The following is a 23,963-nucleotide window of genomic DNA, read 5'->3' on the forward strand; positions in this document are numbered from 1 at the left end:
TAAAATCCATGTCACATTATGATCCTATTTGACAAAACTAACATAAATTGAAAAAGGGTCAAATTTCATGCCATCTCTCTGACATAATCTACAGATAAATTCAAACTCAAACAACACATTTCTATTTTTTCCTTTTTAGCATCAAATGCTATGCTCAACTTTACACACAAAAGCATGATATTCTTCTCTCTTTATATTTTGAGTGTGTATAAGTAAAATGAATTCAAATACTATTTTCTTTTTTCATTTTTACAATAACCCAAAACCACCCTATTTATTCCCCATATTCCCATATATATAGCACCCTACACAACCACACATTCACACCCTTAACCAAAGCTTCTACTACACCACTTCTATTTTTCCTCTTAAGCCCTTTACAATGAACAACCTCAAAAAATCACCATGTTTTCCCTTTATACCAATCCTATCCATGATTTTTGCACTGATCTTTTTAGCTACACATCTCAATTATTTCATTCAAACACCAAATTTCAAATCAACAACACCACAAGAAGGGAAAAAACATCTCCATTTCCAAAACCATATCCAATTAGTAGCACATTCAAAATGCAAAGGAACACTCTACCCTGATCTCTGTGTCTCAACCTTATCCACATTCCCAAACCTTGAAACAAAAACAATGCCACAAATAATCTCCAAAGTAGTCAACCACACAGTCCATGAAGTCAAATCTTCATCCAACAACTGCACCACCATAATCAAGAATCTCCAAAACACTCTCAACACCATTGAGAAAAGAGCCTTAGATGATTGTCTCAAACTCTTTGATGACACCATAGTAGAACTCAACACCACCATTCTTGATCTCTCAAAAAACCCATCATCATCATCATCTTCCAACCAAGATTTGCAAACTCTACTAAGTGGGGCAATGACAAATTTGTACACTTGTCTTGATGGTTTCTCACAAAGCAAAAATGGGAATGCTGTGAGAGGGTTGATAGAGGAGAAAGTGATTGAGATATCACATCATGTTAGTAACTCATTGGCAATGTTGAAGAAAGTGAAGACAAGTTTGAAGAAAGAAGAGGTGTTTGCTGAATATGGAACAATGAAGAAAGGGTTCCCTTCATGGGTTTCTGCTAAGGATAGGAAGCTTCTAGAAGGTGGAAATGTGAATGAAACTAAGATTGATGTTGTTGTGGCTAAAGATGGTTCTGGAAAGTTTACTACTATTGGTGAAGCTGTAGTTATGGCTCCTATTCTCCTAATTCCAGCACAACCAGGTATATATTACATTATTAAAATTATGTTATACTAAATTTAAAGAAAATCATTCATGCCTTTCACTCATTGCATTACATTTTCAGCAAAATCTCATATGAATGGTCATTTATAAGAGCTTTGAAGCTGATTTAGCTAAGAAAAATGGCAAGTGTATTTATTTTATTTTGTATATTAAATTAGCACAACTTAAAAATTAACTGCTCTTTTTTTTATAACGGCATATTGGACTCTACTTAATATATAAGAATAATGCACTTTATTTACTAATATTTTTATTTTGAAGAATGAAATTAAAATGCAGTAATCAAACTTCTTATCCTTTACTTAATTCAACTTTGACTCATTGTTACACCAATTATGTCTTCTAAAAATTTAACCACATTTTTTTATTTCAAATAACAGAATATGTTTATTTAGTATATAACAATAGATGAATCTAGCCTAATATATTTTTATCTCAAAGTACAAAAAGAATCTTAGGTGTAGAAAAGTACATACAATAAGTGTAATAATAATGCCTTGTTAACATGTCATGATTTAGTTAACATTTTGTTAATTATTAAGTGTGATTATATATATTAGGTTTGCGGTTCTGCTAGAGAACTAACGGTCCAGCCAACTTCTGCCAATTTTTTAATGAATTGGACTTTGAAATCCGTCTTAATAAGAGTAAGTTGATATACGTAGATGTTTCTTCTGTTAAGCATTATGATATTTTTTCATACTAAATAGATATTTTTTAATGTACTTTTTGAATTTTTTGTATTACAGATGTGAATATTTCTAATTTTTTGTATTAGGATATTTTTTTATATATTAAATAGATATTTTTTTTATATATTTTTACAATTATTTAAAAACAGCTCGTGCTCCACACCACTCCTTCTTCCATATTAGCCTATGACTTTGATACCACTACAAAAATAGAATTCAAAACAATTCCCTGAAAAAAGAATTATATATACACAAACAAATTCAAAATTGAAAATTATGGTGAGTGGTATTTGGGTGATTAAAAGTGAGGACACTCACTTTCTTTCATTCAAATCCTAACCCAATGTCATCAATTTTCATTTCATAAATCTACATGATAATTTGGTGTATACATAAGTAATATTGAATCTATTTCCTTAATAGAATAATCGCTTCAAGGAAATTGAAATGATCATCATAACCAAAAATGGCATCAGAATACGATGATCAACTCGGTTGTTTACGTGAAATCTTTTCAAGATTCGACATGGACAACGACGGTAGCTTAACGATTCTAGAACTCGCCGCGCTCTTGCGTTTTCTAGGGATCAATCCCATGGGGAACCAGATCCACTTGTTGTGGACGATTATGGACGTTAACCGCAATGGCTACGTCGAATTGGAAGCGGCGGTAGAGTCGGTGTCGAGGCCGAAGACCATGCCGGACTTGACGTACTCGACGGCTTTGTCAACGGCGAGTTTTTTGAGGTCGTCTTGCGTGAAGGCAGGGATGGAGAGGGTCTGACGGTAAGGGAGAGAATATGTGCGTGTTGTTGTTGGGATGTGTAGGTTAATATGGAAGAGAAGGAAAATATTTTTATAGTTTTTAATTATGTTTATTTAATTAATTTTTAATTATTTAAATTTTGAATTTAAAAAATTTAATATTAATTATTAATAATTATAATTAATTGAGTCTTGACTGATTACATACTTGTATAATTAATTGAGTTGTTCAATTCTTACCTAGTTAGACACTTAATTGTCTATACTTTTCCATTAGGTTTGTGATATAATAAAAAGTGGAGCATACTTGGAGAATGTGGAAGTAATTAGAAAGAAGACTAATTTGATGTTTATTGGAGATGGCATTGTTAGGACCATTGTCAAGGCAAGTAGGAATGTTGTCGATGGCTGGACCACTTTTCAATCAGGTACTGTTGGTAACCATTTTTCTTCTTTAATTTCTTCTACTTATTAATTATTTGAGCTTCTTATTAATTTTTTTAGAGTGAAGTATTAAAATTATTTACTAAAGATTAATAAGTTGCGTGATGGTAAAATAATTTTTAGATTTTTTTTTTAAAATGTTAGTTACAAAAAATTTAATTATTTTGATGGTTCTTATAATTTTACTATATTTATAATTAGGTTTTTATATTTTTTTTATATTGAATTCTTATACTACTTTTAATTTTATAATTAGATCATTCTTAGTGTAAAAAATATTAGAGTCAGTTAACTGAATATTTTTTTACAAATTGAAGATATTCATAATTAAAAATCTAATTAAATTTTTCACAACATGTATTTTAGAAAAAATCTTCTATTAATTTTAATATTTTTATATGAAGAGAACCTAATTAAAAAATTAAAAATAGTATAAGAGCTCAATTGAAAAAAAATACAGAAACCTAATTAAAAATTTGATAAAATTATAGAGACTAATAGGATAATCAAACTTTACAAAAATTCATATATATTGTTAAAAATTTATTAATATTTTGGTAGGTTTAGTTTTATTTTTTTATAATTCACCCTTATTCATTTTCATAAATCTATATTTAGTTCGTTGTTGGAAATGAGACATACATATTGGTGCGAATTATTTCACATATATTTTACACAATAATCAAAAAAAATAAAGAAAAAAAAAACAAAAACTGGTGCAGGCCCTTGTCATTAATCACAAGTGAGATTCATGAAATAGCTTAGAGCACCTCCAAACTCCAATGGTGAGTTCTTCTTTGACTTTTTTCTGACATATAGGAACTCTAACCATTAGAGGAGAGAAGGAGTGAGTTCCCGCACAAGGATCAAGGTAAAGGAGTCCCTCTAAGCAGGGACTCAAATTAACCAATAACAACTTGCCATTTGGCAAGTTATTATTAAAAAATAATAATATAAAATCTGAAATAATTAAATAATTAAATAATAATTAAATTAGTAATAATTATAATAAAAACTATATTAAATAATTATATTTTTATTTAATTAATAATTTATATTAATTATTTAAATAATAATTAATTAAATAATTAATTAGATTAAATAATTAAGTTTTTATTTAATTAATTATTTATATTATAATTAATATTGAATATTATTTATATTATTATATTAAATTATAATTAATTAAATTTATTTACATTAAAAAATAAATTTAATTTTTATACCTTATAAAATAATTTTTAGTTGAGTTGGTTATTTTTATTTTTAAAATTTAAAATGCTAATGATATTATTAAAATTAGCAGTTGTAAACACAAAACTATAAATTAGTATAATCTCGAATTATATATTGTGTATTATTATTATATATGAATTTATTTAATATTAATATCTTTTAATAATGAATTATTTTTAAATTTATAAATTTAAATAATATTATTGAAAAAATTAATTATATTAATTTTAAGTATTTTAATTAATTAATTAAGTGGGATCACAATAGGGACTAAAGTTAATTCCTCCTAATGGAGAAGAGAGATGCTTTGAGTTCCTATTTATTGTTTATGACGCAAAAGCTGATGTGGAATTACTTTTTATGACAAGTGGGCCATAAACAGAAATTGGGATGAGTTCCCTATTGGAGATGGTCTTAGTAAAGTTTGAAAATTGGTTTATTATTACGAGGAGGTGTGGCTGTTATGTTAAAGACAAATTAAATAGGGAACAATTTTTTTTAAAAAAAATTATAGAAGAGACAACAAAAGCATGGCAACTTGATAATAATGAGGTCACATGTTATCTCAACAATGATACTGAAATCCTTGATTTTGGTTGATGAACTTTTTATAGTAAAACAAATTGTTGGGAAATTATTTTAAATAATATATTGGTTTGAACTCTGAACATATATACACGGGCACCATTGGGTTTGTCAAAGGCATCTTGCAAAAGTATAATAAGATATAAATTATTGATATTTCAAAATCTTATGAACATTATATATCAAAATTTAAGAAATTAATTAAATTTTGTATGTCAAGAAATTTCCTGTTGTATAATTTATTTACAACAATAAAACCCTATCTTTTGAATCTAGAAACAACACATGATAAATAATAATAGAGGGTTCTATAGTTTCAACCCAGCTTACTATAGTTAGAGCCTAGAAAGTAAAATGCTACATATCTTTTATTGTGGGACACTTCATCACTTGCTTAAAATTTAGAGAAATAATATAACCACGAATAGTCTAAAGGAAAAAAGGCTATGCCCTTTTAAAATCTTAGAGGATTCATTCGATGATATTTCGTGATTGAATACAATGCTGAAAAAATTATAGGCTATGGTCCATATGATTCCATGCATAGTATAGTACATATATATGTACAACTTTAATTTCCTTTTCAATCATTACATAATGAAACACCATTAGATTAGATTATATATAGAAATATATTGCGTAGGATAATTAAATTATGAAAGGCAGACTTTTATGAGGGTGAGACATTTCTTGTCCATGATCATTTAATCTACTTCATCAATAATGAGTAAAATGTTAACAAATTTTGCTTTAATAGTACACTGAGATTTTTAATCTGTACCAGATTATGACATATATATTGACCCACACACGTTCTACCTAGCTGTGTTATGTGCCTTTGGTCACACGTTATATATTATCTTTAGCTGACAAAAGATAAAAATAAAATAAAAATAAGTTAAAAGAAAAATAATTACCTCTTTAGTACTTAATACTAATACTGTTATTTGTACAATGATTCATATATTCTGGTGGTATTATGTGTCTACTTCTATGTCCCATATATACAATGTGTTAAAACTTTGATATTGAACGATATGTTCTCATTAGATATTAATTTTTGGAAGAATTTTAAATATTTTTGAAATACTAGTATTTTAATAGTTGATTTTAAATTTTAATTATAAAAATATATAAAATATATTAATTAAAATTAATGGTTAAAATTATTAGAATATCAATCTTCTAAAAATATTTACAATGTTTTCTTTTTTGTCTCAAAATCATTTTTGTTATATGTTATGATTATTTATCTGTTTTTTGTTAATAATTTAAACTTTATTAGAAAATTCAAAATTGGATATTTTATTGTGTCAGACTGTCAATTGCTTTGGTTTCATGAATCATGAGAGTCTTAGCAAGTAATGCATTTCTATAATGTTCCTTTCTAGTTTTTTTTTTTTTTTTTTCAAATAACATAGATTTGGATCATCACTTGCCGACAACTTTTAATTTATTTGTTTTAACTGAAATTTTCGTAGCTCTCCAGTACCGACACACTTGAACTCTGAACTTCTGAAGCAATATAAAGACAAAATAAGAGAATGGCCAATTCTCCCATGCCTATAACTTGAATGCCGAAATTGCCTAAGTTACTCCTTATAGCAAGATTTAAAAGACACACTTAAAACCGTAACTCTTTTAAAAGCGTCACCTAATGGAAAAAAGTAAATTAGAAGATTTAAGAGAAGAAATAATTAAATTATCAAAATTAATAGATCAAAAATTAATGATTTTAACTAATGTTAATTGTAATGACACCGAATTCTTAAAATCAATACAAAATGATTTTTCTCAAAATCTTAATTTTACTATAAGTTTTATTGAAGGACTTCAAAAACCTGAAAAAACCTATTTTTCACACGGAATTTCTAAAAAATGTTACCATGGAAATGATTCCCCACATCTTTATCATACTTTTAACCCACAATTAAATTCTATAGTAGATATGCTTGAAGAAATATTAGTATCCATAAAATTTCAAAGAAATAAGGAAAAAGAGAATCCCAAAGAAGAAAAATTTCAAAATATAATCAACATAACAGATTTAAAAGTAAAACCACCATTGAAATTATGAATATTGAAGAAAAATTAGAAGAAGTCACAATGCTTTTTAAACAATTAAAAATGGCTCAAGAAAATAATATTATGGAACATGGTTTTCAAATAGAAGAAGAATTAGTAAATTCTGAAAATAATGAAGAACACATTCTAGATTATTCAAGTGACGAAGAACCAGCAATTCCAATACAAGTAAAAAATGAAGCTGGAACATCTAGGGATAATCAATCTCAATTTAAATGGGAAACAGGTTTTGATAATTATGCTTTTAAAAAAGGTTTTATAAATAAAAATTCAAAATATACAAAAATACCATCAAAATACGTTCCTAAAATCCAGGAAATGGAAGGAGAAAGAATGCTCGATTTAGACTGTAAAACGAATGAAAAAGAAATTTTCGAAAACTGGTTGAATTCCTTCTTATTAGAAGCCTTTACTAATCCAAAACTTAATGAATTATCTGGAAGAGACATTTGGAATTACATAGGGTTTCATACTAAAGGAGCTATAAGAGATTATATGACATCAATAGAAAACCAAATAATAGAAGAATTAGCAACAAAAATAACAGCTTATGATAAGATATTATATATAATGATGATTCTATATAAAGAATTTTTTGGGAAAAATATTATAGATCATAAACAAGAAGTCTATAATAAAGAATATCAAGAAGCAAAAAACCATTTAGCTAACATTCACATATATGATCTATGTAATGTGGAGTCTTATATATGTGAATATAGAATACATTATTACAAATTAAAAGAAGAAGATAAAAATCATTATCTTAGTATGTATATAACAAAACTTCCATATCCTGCTAACGAATTTATTATGGGAAGATTTATAAGAGAAATAAATAGAGGAACAATTGAAAATAATTTTGGTGGAGCAACCTCTGCAATAAGAGAGGAAATAAAAGAACGTTGTATGCAAGAAGCAACTCAAAAAAGATTTGCAAATATAATTAGAATTTGCTGCCAGGATAATGAAGAGATACCTCAAAAATATGGTCTTAATAAAAATTTTCAAAGAAAAAGAAAATATCAATTTAGAAAAAGAAAATACTATCCAAACTGGAGAAAAAAAGAGGTATTTTAGAAAAAGAAATAACAATAAAAACAAGAGACAAAAAAGTGATTATTGCCCAAATAAAAAAGAAAATTGTAAGTGTTGGTATTGCCAAGAAGAAGGACACTATGCAAACGAATGTCCGAAAAAGAAGGATAAAAAGGATCTTACTAAACAAATAGAAATTGCTAAGTCTTGTTTCATGGAACCTTTAGAAGAATCTGATGATAACTTAGACTATATTTTTGAATATGTCTCGGAAACAGACTCAGAGACTGAGTAATAATGCTACATTTATTACTATAAAAATAACAGAAAAATTTATAAATGCTTTCATAGATTCTGGAGCAACACAATGCTTTGCTAGTTCAAATATAAAACTTGATTGGAAAAAATTAAAGAAACCATTAAGAGTTAGAATAGCTGACAAATCAATACATAAAATTGACCAAAAAGCAGAGATGGTTGAAATTTTTATTCAAAATTATAGGTTCATTGTTCCATCTATATACATGTTAGATTCTGGAATGGATTTAATCATAGGAAATAACTTTTTAAAGCTATATCATCCATTCATTCAAGAACTAACATATATAGTTTTAAAAGCTCCACACGATTCTTCAATAAATCAAAAATCAAAACGTATAAAAATACCGACTACTACTATAGATAAGATCTTAAAATTTAAAATATTTTCTATATTAGAGATATGTTATTTAAATTTATACTTTCAAATAAATATCCCAAAAAATAATCTTGAAATAAAGATAGAAGAACTTTTGGATGAAATTTGTGCTGAAAATCCTTTAGATATTAAAAATACAAATAACGAATTAGTAAGCATTAAACTAAAAGATCCGACAAAAGAGATAAATGTTCCAAATAAAATCCCTTATTCCGCAAGAGATAGAGAAGAGTTTTCATTAGAATGTAGAGATCTTTTGGAAAAAGGAATTATAAGATTAAGTAAAAGTCCTCATGCGACTCCAGCCTTTTATGTCGAAAACAATAATGAAATTAAAAGGGGAAAACGAAGAATGGTTATTAACTATAAGAAGATGAATGGAGCAACTATTGGTGATGCTCATAAACTTCCAAGAAAAGATTCTATTTTAGAAAAAATCAAAGGGGCAACTTGGTTTTCATCTCTTGATGCAAAATCAGGATATTGGCAACTTCGTTTAGACGAAGAAACAAAGAAATTAACTGCTTTTACTTGTCCAACAAAAGAATCAACAAGTGTGTTGCTCTATGAATGGAATGTATTGCCATTCGGATTAAAACAAGCTCCAGATATTTATCAAAGATTTATGGAAGAAAATCTAAAAGAGTTAAATGAATTTGTTTTAGTGTACATTGATGATATACTAATTTTTACAAAACAGGATAGAGAAGATCATCTTCAAAAATTATTAATAGTTTTAGAAAGATGTAAAGAAAAAGGATTAGTTCTTAGCAAAAAGAAAGCAAGAATAGCAAAACAAGAAATAGAGTTTCTTGGATTAATTCTATCCACTCAAGGAAAGCTAAAACTTCAGCCAAATGTCCTAGAAAAGGTAAATTTATTTTCTAATAAAATAGAAGATAGAAAACAATTACAAAGATTTTTAGGGTGTATAAATTATATTTCTGATCAAGGATTCTTAAAGAATATAACAGAATACACTAAAAACTTATTTCCAAAAATTAGTACTAAAAAAGAATGGAAATGGGATGAAAAAGATAGTATGCAAATTCAAAAGATTAAAGAATTATGTGAAAAACTTCCAGAACTTTATATTCCAGAAGAAAATGACTACTTAATAGTAGAAACAGATGCTTCAGACATAACCTGGTCAGGATGTCTAAAAGCTAAGAAAGCTATAAAAAGTTTGAAGCAAGGAAAAGAATCACTAGATTCTAAAAATTCCCCAAAGGAATTACTTTGCAGGTATATTTCAGGGACTTTTACTCCAACAGAACAGAGATATACCACTCATGAAAAGGAAACTCTAGTAGCAATTAAATCTCTTAAGAAATGGAAAATTGATTTACTACCCAGAGAATTTACATTAAGGACAGATTCAAGCTACCTAACAGGTTTCATACGATATAATTTAAAAGTTGATTATAATCATGGACGATTGGTAAGATGGCAATTATTTTTGTTACAATATCCAATAAAAATTGAATATATTAAGGGTGACAAAAATGTTATTGCAGATACATTAACAAGAGAATGGAGTTCGTCTACAACGCATTAGATCAGGAAATTCAGAAATACGAACAAGAACTCGAAAAATGCAAGTATTGTCAGCAAATAAGGACACAGATCCAATCCCTCAAGAAGGCCATCGAAGCAATGAAATCAACACAACAACCAAAACCATCAGAGCTCAGCCAGCTAAGCGTGGTGGACAAATCAGGTGAAGAAAAAATTCCAGAAAATAAAACAATTGCTGAAATTATCAAAAAATCTACCCAAGACAAAAAATATTATGTAATTTATAATGGCCCATGAAAGGAGTATATGATGCCTGGGAAAAAGCAGCACCATTTACACATCAATCAAGGATAATTCATAAAGGAGGATTTTTAACACTGGAAGAAGCAAAGGAATCTTTCAGGAAATATGAAGCTCTTCATCCAGAGCAAACCCTAAAAAGAGTAGATAAAACTCCAATTCAAACCCAGAGAACAAGGATAATAAGAAACATTCCTACAAGGGCTGAAATCAAAGAAAAGAAAAGGGTCTGTAGATCAAATCTCAGAGAAACCCTTAATATAGTCCTGAACTGGACTGAAGAAAAAAGAGCAATCTTGGGATATTATCCTATTGCCAAAGAACAGCTAACAAAGTTGGTTATATTTCCAGATGCATCCCCATCGGACACCTATCAGGTTTTCTAGTATGGATTAATTGATACAATTTTAATTTTTAATGATCTAAAAATTATTAGTGAGTTTTCTGCAGGATTCGTTGATGCAGTAAAGAGATTTAAAAATATGATTGACAACGTAAATCCAAGGGATATATCCCTAAAATTTACGAACAGTCAACCTATTTTTAATGAAGAAGAAGAATGCTTGGTTCCAGCACACCAAGTAATATTCATGTCCGTCTTCCCAGGAAATTTTCAACCAATTGATCAAGTTCAAGATTTAACAATCTACAGTCATGAAGGAAGGCTAGCCAGCACACTAGCAAGGGTCTTCGAAAGAACTCAAAAGATAACAAGGGAATCTCACACAAGAATTAATTATAAAAGCAGAAATACTTTGCTTGTGTCTAGTAAAAGGAATGAAATTGAAGAAAGAGAGATGAGACTCTTAGTGGAATTTGAATCAGCATTCTACAACTTATCTGGACTCTTAGAAAAGCTCCCTGAAGGGATAAAGAGGAATCTCTGCTATTTGATAAAAGACAGAGAAGACCACAAGTGCCAGCTATGCGTCTCAGAGTTATCTGAAGAAAGTAATAATAAAACGGAATCAACCCACATGATAAAGGAAGAAGACAACGCATCTGAAGGTCACATAATGAAAGAGGAAGACAGCACATCTGAAGTATCTCTCAACATTATTGCATAGTGACGTAAGCGCTTAGGTCATAGAGCACCAACAATGTAGCTGGTGCAAGATAATAAACAATGACGTAAGCAATGACGTCATAAGAAGGGTAAGGATGGGAATTGTCCATCAGACCCAACCATTATAAATAGGTTGCTTAGGCAATTGTAGAAGGCATCAGACAATAGAAAGCAGAAGGCTAAGAGTACTCATATGCTAGGAGAGCAAGGAGGAAGCTGCCAAGGCGATTCTATAGTCTGAGGAAGAATTCCCTTAGGGAAAAAATAGTTCTAAACTCCCCTCTGGAGATAAAAACACCTCATGTAAAATATACTAAATAAAGGAAGTTTTCTCCAGAAAGGTACATCTTCATCCTAGTCTTTCAATTATGAATTATTTAGAAAGTTTAGAATTAACAGAAGAATATGATTATTATAGATTAACTGCTTTATTAGATAATGAAAAACAGGTTGTTCTAAAAACAGAATTAAATCTCAAATCAAATGAAAATTTTAATAAACAAAACCTATTAAAAGAAGTTTTTAATAGAAAAAATGTAATATACTATGGAAAAATTCAACTTGAAGCCCCTATAAAGATAAAATCCGCCAATGGAGAACTTGAAATAGCCCTGATAAATGATGAAGAATTGAGTAAACAGATTGAGAAAATTAAGGATCAACAAAAAAGATCTAAAATCGGATGGATTCATATTAGTACTATACAAGTCTTAATCAAATCTACATATATGAAAGGAATTAATTCACCAATAAGCTTAGCAATCTGTGACAAAAGAATTACTGATGACCCAATAGATCAAATAATTGGAATTGTTCATGGAAACTTGGCAAACGTAAATGTTAAATTCAATGCCCATCTTGGATACGCCATACCTTTATCAACTGAAAATCTTGAAAGATCTATAAGTTTGGCTTATAAATTTCATAGAAAGAATTTAATGGAACAAGATGATGAACCATTTTCAATTACATATGCAATAAATTATGCTTTAACAAATAGCCATCATAGTATAATATTTAAAAACAGAGAAAGAATTTATGTTGATGAATTATTTCAGAAAATTGTAAAAACAGAAATACCAAAATATAAAGCTATTGAAAACCCAGTTCTATTATTAAAAGAACCGTCAGGAAAATTAGTTTCACCGAATTTTCAAATAAGAGAATCTAAAATTAATAGCCCTTTAAGTTTATCTAAGTTAAAAATTAAAGAAGAAAATTCTGAAATAAAAGAACTAATAAAAAAGGTCGAAAAATTAAATGAAACCTTAAACACTAAATTATGACAATAAATAAAGAAGAAATATATATCACTTATCAAGATAAGAAACAAGAACTCTTTGAAAGAGAAAACCGTTTGAATTATTTGCAGTTTTCTGAAATAAACCAAAGAGCATTTGAAGCTCTAAAAATAATATATGACAAGCTGAAAAGAGAAGTGGAAGAGCTAGAAAAATTAATAGAATCTCTAGAAAATAGTGATGAATCGATGATAGAGTTTGCAGAAATTCTAAAATAAATAATGAAGCATATAAAGATTGAAAAACCAGAGAATAAAATAAAAAGAAAAAGGGCGGAAAAATTAAAAAGTAAAATAAAGGAGTATAAAAAGGAATTAAATAATCTTCAGATCGAAATTGATGACCTTATAATAAAAAGAATAGAAATAAGAATAAATATAAACAAGTTGAAATTAAACCTAAGAAATTTATAAATGCCTGGAAAACCATATTATGACTTAAATGAATTAAAGCTGCTGAAAGAAAAAATGGAAAATGAAGTCGATAAATTAAAAAGATATTTAGAAACAACAGAAAGTATAGAAATAAAAGAAGTTCTTGAGGATTTGAGAAATTATATTAAAGAAAAAGATAAACAGATAAAAGATTTTATATATAATAATTCATGCAAAAAAGAATATTATAAATTAAAACAAGATTGAAAAACTATAAATATACGTCAAGGACTAGTAATAAATAATCATACAAGAGAAATAGTAAAAATGGTCAATACTTTAGATTATAAAAATTGCAAATTGTTTAATCAAAGTTTAAATAATCGAAATTTAAAAATTGGTATCAGAGCCAAGTTAACGATTTAGGGTAACACTTTCTCTTTAAGCAACACTTTTAGTGATACGCTTTTAAATCATAACAACATAAAAATGACATCCTTACCATTGCATTCCCCATTTAGTAAGTTAGGCAAGTGTATATAGGCACCATAACACTCACCTATTATACTCAAAAGTGTGTATGTGTGGTTAATACTCACTAAATCTTAAAAATTATTAGATAATTTAATTAAATTTTTCAGTATAATATATTAATATTTAAATTATTATCTTCGTATGAAGATATTTTGATATGAATATTTGCGCAACTAAATTGAACAAGCAATGTGGTATGTCATGGGTTTTAGTTGGTTAGTTTTTTGTTCTTGGTATGGGTCAATGTTTGAAGATGTACATATACATTTATTCCTGAAAAGTAGAGTTGCCTTTGAGTTGGGTCAAATAAACAGGGTCCACATGTTCAAACCCCGACTAAAGGGGAATCATATTCTGGATCTGAATCTATTACTCACCACACTAACCCAACTACTTTTCAAAATAATTATTTAGGCCCACTTGCTTCTTACTTACCGTTTTTTATGCCTTGTTTTCGGCTTTTTCAGCATGTAAATTTACTTTTCTTAAGAACATATATACTTGATTTATCTGACAGGTCAATTTCACATACAATAAAGTTTAAATGTTAGTCCTCCCCGAGGTACGTCACATACCATTCACCCCTTTTTTCGTCTGCACACTTTGCTGACTAGAGCGTCGGAGTGTCTTTGCATATGACAACTTCCTCCTCCATACGAAGAGCTCGGGACGTCGGTTACTCAGGTGTCGTCCCTCACAACTCGCATCCGGGCCACGCCCCACCAATCAACCCGAAGATCCTTCTGAACCGTCCGGTACCCGACCTATCGAACATTGGCGCCGTCTGTGGAGAATGGCCCAAATGGATAACGTACAAGGTCCGGGAGACCATAGTCGCGAAGCGGACCCCAGGGGAGCAACATCTGTAGCCTCTCCCCGGGAGTGGACGAGGTCCCCTCCCCGACGTACCGAGCCGGCGACACGATCCCAGGAGAAACGCCCCTTCGGAGGAACAGGCAGCAACAGCGCCAAGATGATACAGGAACTACGCCATAGGATGCAGAATCTGGAACGCCATCTGGCAGATCGAGAGCGCCGCCAACGAACGCCCGAACCAACCGCCTCCCACTCTCCCGCGACACGAGGAAGAACTCCCCAGAGGAGTTACTCCCAGTGTACAAATAGCCCGCGGTCCGAATCTGAAAGCACCTGGGAAGAAGAGGAGCGCCTCAGAAGACGTCGGGACCCTGTGATATACACCCGACTTGAAACAAGCGCCACAGAGAGAAACCGGGACGACGGGAGAGAAAGGGCAAGGGGAGCAGAGCGAGGCCGGGAAGGCGGAAGAGAACGGTCCGCGAGAACACGCCGACCCGTGATAATGTGTGCGACCCCCTTCCATCGTTCCATCCTCGAGGTCCGACTACCAAAACACTTTGATAAACCGACGGACATGAAGTATGACGGAACCCAAGACCCCCAGGAACACCTGACGGCCTTCGAGGCCAGGATGAACTTGGAGGGAGACGGAGATGAAGTAAGGTGCCGCGCTTTTCCGGTCACCTTGGCAGGGCCAGCGATAAGATGGTTCAACAGCCTCCCGCAAGGCTCGGTGGTTAAGTTTTCGGACATCAGCCGCGCTTTCCTGGCCCAATTCACGACCAGAATCGCGAAAGCAAAACACCCAATCAATTTGCTTGGGGTGACTCAGAAGCCTGGTGAGCCGACCAGAAAATATCTGGACCGATTTAACGACGAATGCTTAGAGATCGACGGACTAACCGACTCGGTAGCTAGTCTGTGTTTGACGAACGGACTCCAAAACGAGGACTTCAGAAAATACCTCACCACGAACCGGTGTGGACAATGCAGGAGATCCAGAATGTAGCCAAGGAATACATCAATGATGAAGAAGTTAGTCAGGTCGTGGCCGCCAACAAGCGGCAGCCCTCCTACAATCAACCCAGGCAGCACAGTAGTGGGGAGAGACAGAAGGAACACGCCAGAGATGACGGTCCAAGCAAGACACCCAGACTGTTTTCCCGAGTCGGAAAGTTTACCAATTATACTCCCCTCACCCTTCCCATCATGGAAGTATACCAGCAGATAGCCGAGAAGTCAATCTTGTCGAAGCCCCGACCTCTAAAGGACCGAACTGGGGAAAACAAGAGCCTCTACTGCGACTACCATAAGGGCTACGGACACAAGACACAGGACTGCTTCGACCTGAAGGACGCACTGGAACAAGCGATCAGGGACGGAAAACTAGCTGAATTCTCCCACCTTATCAGGGAGCCGAGGAGACGGAACCGCGAACACGATGGGGAAGATAAGACCCGGGCGGTGAAACGACGACAGGAGCTGGAAGACAACAATCACAGACTTACCGTGGTGAATGTAGTAACCGCAAGGAACACGGCTCCAAGGTCGAGATCGGCGCACAAGAAAGACGCCAAGGTCCTAGCGGTCTCCTCCTCATCTGCGCGAAGCTCCAAAAGGCTTCCATCCATCTCTTTCGGTCTAGAAGACCAATGGTTCGACGAAATCCTGGAGAGCCCCCCATGGTCATCACGGCCAGGGTTGGAACCGGCCTCGTCAAACGGATCCTTGTGGATACGGGGCAGACTCGAATATTATGTTCCGCAACGTGTTCGATGCCTTGGGATTACGGGATGCTGACCTAACGACTCACCAGCACGGCGTCGTAGGGCTAGGCGACCACTTCATCAAGCCGGACAAGATAATCTCCCTGCCGGTCTCCATAGGACAAGGACGAGGGCGAAGGTCGATTATGGCTGAGTTCGTAGTTCTACGGGACTCCACAGCCTACAATATCATCCTAGGGAGGAAAACCATTAACGATCTCGGGGCAGTGATCAGTACGAAGCTGTTGGTAATGAATTTTGTTGCTGATGACGGATCTGTAAGATCTATAAAAGGAGATTTGGAAACGGCAGTCGCTTGTGACAATGCCAGTCTCTCCTTGAGGAAAAAATCTAAAGAAGCATCAGGGGTGTTCCTCGCCGACCTGGATGCCAGGGTCGGCGACAAGCCCAGACTCGAACCAGAGGGGGACCTGGAAAAGTTTAGGGTCGGGGACACGGAGGAGAAGTTCACGTTCGTGAACAGAAACCTCCCACATAAATTGAAAGAGCCTTTGGTGGAAATGATTAGGGCCAATGGCGATTTGTTTGCCTGGACGCCAGCCGACATGCCGGGGATAGACCCCCAACTCATGTCACACCACTTGGCCGTCAAGCCGGAAGCCCGACCAGTGGCTCAAAGGAGAAGAAAGATGTCACAGAAAAGAGCAGAGGAGGTGGCCAGGCAGACGGCCAGCCTCCTCAAAGCGGGGTTTATCCGAGAACTAGACTACTCAACCTGGCTGTCAAATGTAGTTCTGGTAAAAAAGCACAATGGAAGATGGAGTATGTGTGTAGATTACTCCGATCTCAACAAAGCATGTCCCAAGGACTGCTACCCCCTTCCCAACATTGATGCACTCGTCGATGCGGCGGCAGGGTACCGGTATCTGAGCTTTATGGATGCATATTCCGACTACAATCAGATACCGATGCATTGGCCTGACGAGGATAAAACAGCGTTCATAACGCCGGGAGGAATCTATTGCTACAAGGTAATGCCTTTTGGTCTGAAGAACGCGGGGGCCACATACCAAAGGTTGATGAACAAGATATTCAGCAACCTCATTGGCAAGACGTGGAAGTCTACATGGACGATATTCTCGCCAAGACCACCCAGCCTGAGGACCTCTTAAGCGACCTGGGAGACGTGTTCACGGCCCTCCGTCAACACGGCATGAGGCTCAACCCTCTAAAATGTGCCTTCGCCATGGAGGCCGGGAAGTTCCTAGGATTTATGATAACCCAAAGGGGGGTAGAGGTCAATCCTGAAAAATGTCAAACAGTACTCCAAATGAAGAGTCCGGGCTGTGTCAAGGACGTTCAGAGGTTGGCAGGAAGACTCACCGCGCTATCTCGCTTCCTCGGTGCGTCGGCAGTGAAGGCCCTACCTTTCTTCAACCTAATGAGAAAGGGGATAGCGTTCGAGTGGACCCCGGCGTGCGAGGAGGCATTCAATCATTTCAAAGAGATCCTCGCGTCACCACCTGTACTCGGTAAGCCTGAGGTCGGGGAACTGCTCTACCTGTACCTAGCCATAACGGAAGAAGCGCTGGCAGCGGTTTTGGTGCGGGAAGAAGGGAAAGTCCAACAGCCAGTTTACTTTGTAAGTAAAGCACTGCAAGGAGCAGAACTAAGATACAGTAAGTTAGAGAAACTGGCACTAGCACTCCTGACCTCCTCCCGAAGACTACGGCAATACTACCAAGGTCACCAAGTGGTCGTGAGAACGGAACAAGGAATTCGTCAAGTGCTCCAAAAACCCGACTTGGCAGGAAGGATGATGACCTGGGCCATCGAGCTATCCCAGTACGATTTGAGATATGAGCCTCGACACGTGATTAAGGCGCAAGCAATGGCAGACTTCCTGGTAGAAGTGACTGGAGACCCAACCGAGGAAACGGGCATACAGTGGAAGCTCCATGTGGACGGAGCCTCCAACTAGGCGTCTGGGGGCACCGGGATCATCTTAGAAAGTCCAGTCGGGGTTATTTATGAACAATCAATCAAGTTCGAGTTCCCCGTATCGAACAACCAAGCAGAATACGAAGCCCTTCTAGGCGGCTTGATCTTAGCTCGGGAAGTCGGGGCTACGAGGTTGGAAGTATGCAGCGACTCACAGGTCGTCACCTTGCAAGTAAATGGGAGCTACCAAGCCAGAGACTCGCTGCTGCAAAAGTACTTGGAGAAGGTCAAAGAGATGAGCAAATAGTTTGAGGAGGTCACGGTCCAACATGTTCCGAGGGAAAGGAATACGCGGGCAGACCTCCTATCAAAGCTAGCGAGCACGAAATCTGGAACCGGCAACCGATCCCTCATTCAAGGCATGATAAAAGAACCAGCAGTTGCCCTCCACCTGACAATGATGAGCCCCTCCTGGACGGACCCCATCATTGATTTCTTGCAGAACGGCAAACTCCCTGAAGGAGAGAAGGAAGCTAAAGCGTTGAGAAGGGAGGCAGCCAAATATACGATCATACAAGACCAACTGTTCAGAAAGGGACTTAGCCAACCCTTGCTGAAGTGCCTGCACCCCGACCAGACGGACTACGTACTTAGAGAGGTCCATGAGGGGTGCTGTGGTCACCACATCGGGGGCAAAGCCCTAGCAAGGAAGCTCATCCAAGCCAGATATTACTAGCCATCAATGATGGAGGACTCCAAAGAGTTCATAAAAAAATGCGTAAAGTGTCAAGAGAACGCCAACTTCCATAAAGCACTGGCCACCGAGCTGAGCCTACTGACTTCCTCCCGACCCTTCGCACAATGGGGAGTCGACCTCTTGGGACCTTTCCCGGTTGGTCCAGCTGACAAACCCCATTTGTAGGGTTTATCTTGTATTGATTTTTGGGGATTTTATCACCTTTTACCCATATTTATTCAAGAAATAGCATGATTTTGTATATTCTCCTTTAATTGTGCTTGAATGTGAAAACATGCTTTTTAGGACTCAAAATAGCTAAATTTAATTCAACTTGATTCTATTAGATGCCTTGATATGTTTGTTAAGTGATTTAAGGTTTAGGAGGCAAAGATTGGATCAAGGGAATGAAGAAAGAAAGCATGAAAAGTTGGAGAACTCATGAAGAAATGGAAGAACCGGAAAGCTGTCAAGCCAACCTCTTCGCACTTAATCGGCCATAACTTGAGCTACAGAGGTCCAATTGATGCGGTTCCAGTTGGGTTGGAAAGCTAACATCCGGGGCTTCGAAACGATATAAGATTTGCTATGGTTGAACCGCTCATGATGACGCGTACGCGCATAGTACGCGGACGCGCCGATGGTGGCACATGACCCACTTAATGCAAACGTGGCCAGCGATTTTAGAAGCCTTGTGGGCCCAATCCAACTCATTTCTGATGCTATTTAAGCCAAGGATTGAAGGGGAATCAACATACTTGTCACCATTAGTTTAGTTTTTAGCTTAGTTTAGTAGTGAGAGTTAGTTTCTAGAGAGAGAAGCTCTCTCTTCTCTCTAGAATTAGGATTAGAATTAGGTTTAGTTTTTAGATCTAGGTTTTAATCTTTGCATTCTTCCATTTCTATCTCTCAATTCTTTGTTGCTACATTCAATCTTCTTCTATTCCTTTGTTGTAATTTCCTTTATGTTGTTCTTATACTTTGTTGTAGATCTACTTTTGTTCCTTCTATTTTCTTTCAATTCAATTAGAGGTACTTCATAATAATTGTGTTCCTTTTGATTGTTGTTGTTAATTCCTTGCCATAATTGTTGTTAGATTCTATTTTTGTTATCAATTTATTTTGCTTTTCTTTTATGCATTCCAAGTGTTTGATGAAATGCTTGGTTGGATTTTAGTATAGATTTTGTTCCTCTTGGCTATGGTAGAGTAATTAGTGACGCTTGAGTTATCTAATATCTTTGTTGATTGATAATTAGAAGTTGCTAATTGATTTAGATACCACTAAAGCTAGTCTTTCCCTTGGGAGTTGGCTAGGACTTGTGGAATCAAGTTGATTCATCCACTTGACTTTCCTCCATTATTAGAGGTTAACTAAGTGGCAGCAATGGACAATTGTGGTCACAATTGAGGAGGATAACTAGGATAGGACTTCTAATTCTCACAACCTTGCCAAGTGCTTTTTAGTTGTTAGTTTATTTTCATTGTCATTTACATTTCATGTCTCTTATCCCAAAACCCCAAAATACAATCCATAACCAATAACAAGACACTTCATTGTAATTCCTAGGGAGAACGACCCGAGGTTTAAATACTTCAGTTTATAGAATTTAGGGGTTTGTTACTTGTGACAAACAAATTTTTGTATGAAAGGATTATTGTTGGTTTAGAAGCTATACTTTACAACGAGATTTCAATTGTGAATTTCTAAACCGTCAAAAATCCATTCATCAAAATGGCGCCGTTGCCGGGGAATTGCAATGGTGTTATGTTATTGGTTATTGTATATATGTGAATATTGTGAATATGTTTGCCTTTTGCTTCTTTGTTAGTTCTTACTAGTTTTTAGGATTTAATTTTCTTGCTTCTTATTTGATTTTATTTTTATTTTCTCTTGCTATCATGAATTCTCACTTTGGCTATGAGTGTGATTACAACTATGTTGTAGGTAATGGGGGCTACAATGAAGATGTGTATCAAGAATGGGATAACCAAAGGTGGGAAGAGCCACATGCACATGATCAATCTTCATGGCAACAACCTCCACCAATACACTATGAAGAAGAGCCATTCTTTGATGCATATCAATCTAATGGCTATGGTGAACTCCCTTGTGACTTTCAAGAACCACCACCATATGCCTATGAGCCATACCCTCAACATAACCCTCAACCATACTCAAAAGCCACTTTTCACCAACCACCTTCATATGACCCTCATCCATATCTACCATTACAACAACCGTATGAGCCATATGAACCACATATAGAGCCACCACCATCTCAACATCACCACTTCCAAGAGCCACCCCCTCCATGTTATTACCAAGATGAACCACCTCAATTGTATGAAAATTTTCAACCACAAGATGAATACCACTTTCCACCACAACTTCCCATGGAAGAATATTCATGTCCATCAATCCAAGAGCCATATGATCCTAATCATATTATTCAAGAGGAACAAGAGTCAAGGGATCATCTCAAGGAAACATTGGATCAACTTCAAGCAACCATGGAGCGTGTTGTGCAACAAGTGGAAAGAGTGGAAATTATTGAACCACCACAACTCTACCAAGAAGAACCACCTTCCTACTATGAACCCTTCCCCCAAATTGATGAACCCTTCCATCCACCCCACCCTCCAATGGATGACATCCTTGATGTTCTTGTTCAAGGACAAGAGGAAATGAAAAGGGATGTGCAACAATTCACGGCCGCCTTGGATGAGGTGGTAAACCGGTTAGCATCCCAATGCTTGAACTCTCAAGAAACTCCCATGGCTACATGTGGGGAATCAAATGAAGAGCATAACATAAAAGAGAGATTGGTGGAGAATGAGGGAAGTTGCTTTGTATTGGAACAATTGGAGGAAGCTATGATTATTGAAGAAAGGGAAGAATTGGTTGAAGACTTAGGAGATGCGGAGCCTCCATGGGAATCTAGAATTGAAGAAAACCCCTCCAAGATGATTGAAATTGATGCTAGGAAGGAAAGTGCACACCTTCCAAGACATATTCCATATGAAGATTTGGATGGGATAGAGCAAGAAGTGAGTTCCCTTGGTGATGAAGATCAAGCATCAAACCTTAGTGGTGAAGAATCCTTTGAGCATGAAGAACCTTCTCCCAACAAGATGGAAAGCAATGTGGAGGTAAATTTTTCTTACCCTCCCATTTATGACTTGAGTAGGAGAAAAGGTTTATATAAAATTGTTGAACAAAGGATTATAATTGAGAAGTCTTGTGAAGAGGTGGAATTCCTTAGAAAAAGGTGTAAAATCCCTACAATACCCCTTGTTCCTCTTTTTTTTCAAACCAAACCCTAACCCTCTTCTAACACACTCACCTCTCACTACCGCACACACACTCACTCCCCTCACACCCTCTTCCTCACAGCACACACACAAACTTGAAGGAAAAAGAAAGAAAGAAAGAAAAGGGAAAGAGAGAAGAGGGGAGACCGTGAGAAGAGAAGGGAGGAGGAAGGAGAGAGCTGTCCACGCCGAGCCACCATGCGAGGAGAGAGAGAGCCGTGCCTCGTCATCGCTGGCCTGGAGCTCGCCCTTCGTGTCCCGTCGCGTCGCCGCCAGCCACGTCCAGCTCGCCGCCGTCGCATCGCCATCAGAGGCCAGAACTGAGTGAGATGCCTCTGAGAGAGGGGACGAGCGCGAGAGAAGAGACGAGGAAGAAGGACTGCCGCCGTTCTGCTTCGCTACCGTCAAACTGCTACAGCTGCCGCGCCTTGTCTCCATCGCCGGTGAGCCTCAACAGCCGCCATGCCAAGTCGCCGTCACTGAGGAGAGCACGAGGAGAGAGAAGGGAGAGACTTCGCGAAAGGGGAAGGAGAATATAACAGAACTCGTCGCCGGGAAGAGGGGTAACGGTGGTGTGTTGCCGCTGCTGCTGCCGTTGCTGGGGAAGGAGGTCACATTCGAGCTGCGGCCGCCGTCAGAGCCATTCCTTGCTGGCGCCATTGCTGGTCCTATGCTTCCGGTTTAAGCATCTTATCGGAGCTAAGGTTGCCATCACCGTTGTGGTTTCTGGAAAAACGCCGCCGAATAGTGCCTTTGTTTTGGTTTAGGTCTTTTCCTTAAACTTGCATCGTTTCCACTTTTGCTCTGCTACTATTCCATTTATGCTACCTTGTTTCCATTCTATTTCAGCCGCTATAGCTGTGACTATTACAAAGTTGTTGCTGCGGGATTAGTTGGAGTTGTTGCTACTGCCTCGGTCTAGATTCTACGTCCTTTCGATCCATTCTATTCCAACCATCTTCACCCTTTTAATTTGCCACTCCGGTTTCAGTTTCTTCGGTCTCCTGGGACCAAGTTGTGAGTAGGCTTTACATTTATAATTGTTTGGCTTTACGTCTATAATTATTTGGATATATGGTGTTTGAACTTAGTTATACTTATAAAGATTATTATCAAATGATTTTAAAATTAGTTTTACTAATTGATTTATTAGAACTAAATGCTTATCCTTGTTAAACTCATTTTAATATGCACATGAGACTATATATTTTTATGAGATTATATGTATGTTGAAGAAGTTTTATATTGTTTTAAAGTACTTGATTTTATTCGAATATGTATTTTTGAAGTATTGAAATTTTGTTGGTACTCACTTATTTTGGAATTGTGAAATATTTTGAAATGCCTTAAGATTGAGAAAATATGATTGAATATGATTTGGATGAAAAAAATATTATCTGATTTGATTTGATTCGATACCTTATATATTTGTAAGATCAAAGATTTGTTGTGTTTGAAATTATATGTTTTGAATTGGTTTGGGAGGCTCGTATTAGGAAACCGTAGTTAACGGCGGTT

The 23,963-nt window shown here is 35.5% G+C and overlaps 1 protein-coding gene across 3 annotated transcripts; it reads left to right on the forward strand.

Annotated features, from left to right (window-relative positions):
• The first annotated feature begins 329 nt into the window (after window positions 1-329).
• Window positions 330-21,420, forward strand: LOC107626188 (pectinesterase/pectinesterase inhibitor 3-like). Of its 3 annotated transcripts, none has more exons than XM_088504142.1 (3): window positions 330-1,250; window positions 3,103-3,158; window positions 21,079-21,420. In XM_088504142.1, exons 1-3 carry the CDS (start codon window positions 383-385, stop codon window positions 21,397-21,399), a joined length of 1,245 nt encoding a protein of 414 aa, XP_088360268.1. In that variant the 5' UTR covers window positions 330-382; the 3' UTR covers window positions 21,400-21,420. The 3 variants fall into 3 exon arrangements, with proteins under 3 accessions (XP_088360268.1, XP_088360269.1, XP_088360270.1); XM_088504143.1 differs by lacking the exon at window positions 21,079-21,420 and adding an exon at window positions 14,426-14,580; XM_088504144.1 differs by lacking the exon at window positions 21,079-21,420 and adding an exon at window positions 10,333-10,476.
• The last annotated feature ends 2,543 nt before the right edge of the window (window positions 21,421-23,963 follow it).

The sequence above is a fragment of the Arachis ipaensis genome, chromosome B2 (genome assembly GCF_059453495.1).
Source record: "Arachis ipaensis isolate K30076 ecotype BB chromosome B2, ASM5945349v1, whole genome shotgun sequence".
Lineage (NCBI taxonomy): Eukaryota > Viridiplantae > Streptophyta > Magnoliopsida > Fabales > Fabaceae > Arachis > Arachis ipaensis.